Source organism: Poecilia formosa, unplaced genomic scaffold (assembly GCF_000485575.1).
Source record: "Poecilia formosa unplaced genomic scaffold, Poecilia_formosa-5.1.2 Scaffold745, whole genome shotgun sequence".
NCBI classification, from domain to species: Eukaryota; Metazoa; Chordata; class Actinopteri; order Cyprinodontiformes; family Poeciliidae; genus Poecilia; species Poecilia formosa.
This window is the reverse complement of record NW_006800684.1, coordinates 7,362-9,784: the sequence shown is the minus strand read 5'-3', so window position 1 is coordinate 9,784 and position 2,423 is coordinate 7,362. Positions and strand designations below refer to the sequence as shown.

Sequence of the window (2,423 nt, the reverse complement as noted above, 5' to 3'; positions counted from 1 at the left end):
AAAGAAAATTAAAACGGGAGACCGCGGATAATATAGGAAATAGCGCCCCCTTCACTTCCGGAGTGCAATGGTCCCATTTCCAAATAAGGTAAGAGGCTGACAGTGGTCCGTCCCCGCCCCTTTCTGTTTGCTGCAGCGAGGTGGACTTGGGAGGATCCGGTGATGCTTTCAGGAACAATCCGAAACATAAACACTGAGCAGTTCTAGATTTGACCCAAAGCTCTCCCCCAACATTAAATCTGTGAAATCAAACTTACACTTACAGTTATTCAGATCAGAGTTGATTATGAAACAAACATTTATTACATTTCTAAAGTTTCAAGCCTGAAAATGACTGGAAACTGGCCAATCAGAGATTGTCTTTCAGTTCTGATACGTTGACCCATTTTCACAGAGAACCTAGATCCAGAGACGGTAGATTTCCCTCCAGACGGATCAGAACTGCTCAGCTGAACTTTGCTCCTCTCTGTTCCTGCTTATAATTTTGTTGAAATAATAAAATAAACTGAACACAAACCAGGGCATTGTCACATTTTGTAGTCTGGTTTTCCCAGAATGCATCAGTGCACAATTTAAATCCGAACCGGCCAGAACCGCTGTTGGTGACAGTGAGAGGAAGAACTCTCCAGAACCGCCAACATGTTCTGATTGGTCCAATAGAATACAATGACTTTTTAGACTAGAACAAAGGTTCTGTGTGGTTCTGCTTAGTTTGACTCCAGAATCTGGGGTCAAACTGAGGTCCAGAGCTGCCACAGGTTCTGGACTCATGAACCTGTGGACCTGTCATGAAATCTGACTGGTTCTGGTCAGGTTTTATAGGTTCACTGGAGAGTCCAGCTCTGAGGTCAGCCCAGGTTCAGTTTTAAACTGGTACTGGTTCTGCTGTAGCAGCAGACAGCTTAGAACCTTCAGAGTCCGTTTGGGACCAAATCAGAAAAAGTTCTGAGCTTCAGCATGAAGAACAGTCAGGTTGTCTAAAGGCCAACGCACCAAACCAGTAGTAGTACCAGACTGCTAGCTAAAAAGCTAGCTGCGCTAATCCTGAAGCAGCAGTCATGAACATTAGTTCGGCTGATGCTAAATCGCTACGTCAATATGGCGTTTAGCAGAAGCTAAAATGCGAGTAGCTAGCGTATTTGTTAAACATCCTGATTGTATTCTTGATTTGTTCTTTTGTTTACTTCCTGTTTGCTCAATAAAGTTCCTTAAAAACAAGAGATGTGAGTGTACGGTGGTGGCGCAGGGGTTAAGCACAATCCACATATGGAGGCCTTAGTCCTCGATGCAGCTGTCGCAGGTTCGATTCCTGGCTTTGGTGACCTTTGATTCATGTCTTCCCCTTTCTCTCATTACCCACTTTCGTGTCAATTAACTATCAAATAAAGGCCGCTAGAGCCAAAAAAAAAAGAGATGTGAGATAAGGAAACAGAATTGTGTCAACCCCTTCAAAATAAGAGGACGAATATCCGTTTAACTACAGGAAGAATTTTTAGCAGCTGATACCAAAACAGTAAATTAATGAATAATTAATTTCAGGGAAACTAAGTGTGCTAATGTTTTCAAAGTTAGCATAAAGGATAAATGCTAAGCTAACAATTAGCTCCACTATTTGTGGATTAGCATAAGCATGCACACCACTGGTCAGAAACAGTTGAAGACCAGCACCAGTCGGGTTCAGGTTAGCTTCTTAATCAGCTAGACGTTCAGAAAGAGTGACATCACTTCCTGTTTCCTGTTGGTGCGCAATCGGTACCAGAACCGGACCGGCTTCTTCAAACCTGCAGAACCAGAACTGTTGAGAGGAGAGAATCTGCTGAACATCTGGAGGAGTAGGAGTGATGAGGTCCGGTTCGACCAGAACCAGAACCACCCAGAGGTCAGTGAAGGAGGCTCAGCTACATAAAACCAGATTTAATTCATATTTCAAGTCAGAACAGGAAACAGTTTCCTGCCGATGGTGAGGAGGAGCGAACCATGCAGGTGAGAAACAAAACCTCTGCTCTGCAGCCCAGGAGACACAGTCACCGTGGTAACCATGGTAACAGTGGTAGCCGTGGTAACCGTGGTAGCCGTACCGTCAGCTGGGATGTTGGGAATGCTAACAGGAATGTTCAAACCATGAAGACGAGCCGTTGTCACGCCACAGCAGGGTGAGCTGCTCCCAGGAAGTCACTGGAACCAATCAGAACGGGTCAGAACCAAACAGAACCAGGGTCCAGTCAAACCCTCGGGGTGGGATGAGAACCTACCTGAGGATGTTTGGCAGCTCCAGGCTCCTGTAGATGAACTTGTGTCTGAAGGCGAGAGCCGCCGGGAACGCCACGAACTGAACCTTATGGCCGCTCAGGCTGCTGGAGCGAGACGCCAGACTGTAGAGCTGCAGGAGCGCAGAGGAACTGGTCAGAGGAACTGTTCAGAGG

The 2,423-nt window shown here is 45.9% G+C and overlaps 1 protein-coding gene and 1 long non-coding RNA gene across 2 annotated transcripts in view; both read right to left on the bottom strand.

The window, feature by feature from the left end:
* The window catches only part of abhd12 (abhydrolase domain containing 12, lysophospholipase), a gene marked incomplete at its 5' end in the record, with an annotated part of 10,381 nt that overhangs the window by 600 nt on the left and 7,358 nt on the right, over window positions 1-2,423 (bottom strand). The window contains 2 exons of the mRNA XM_016666576.1: window positions 1,977-2,101; window positions 2,253-2,399. Coding sequence (XP_016522062.1) covers window positions 1,977-2,101; window positions 2,253-2,399 — 272 coding nt within the window. The remainder of the gene's footprint in view (window positions 1-1,976; window positions 2,102-2,252; window positions 2,400-2,423) is intronic.
* Window positions 1,900-2,383, bottom strand: LOC103131329 (uncharacterized). The gene is made up of 2 exons (XR_475357.2): window positions 2,253-2,383; window positions 1,900-2,175 (listed from the first exon to the last, which is right to left on the bottom strand). It is a non-coding gene; the product is annotated as an uncharacterized LOC103131329 (long non-coding RNA).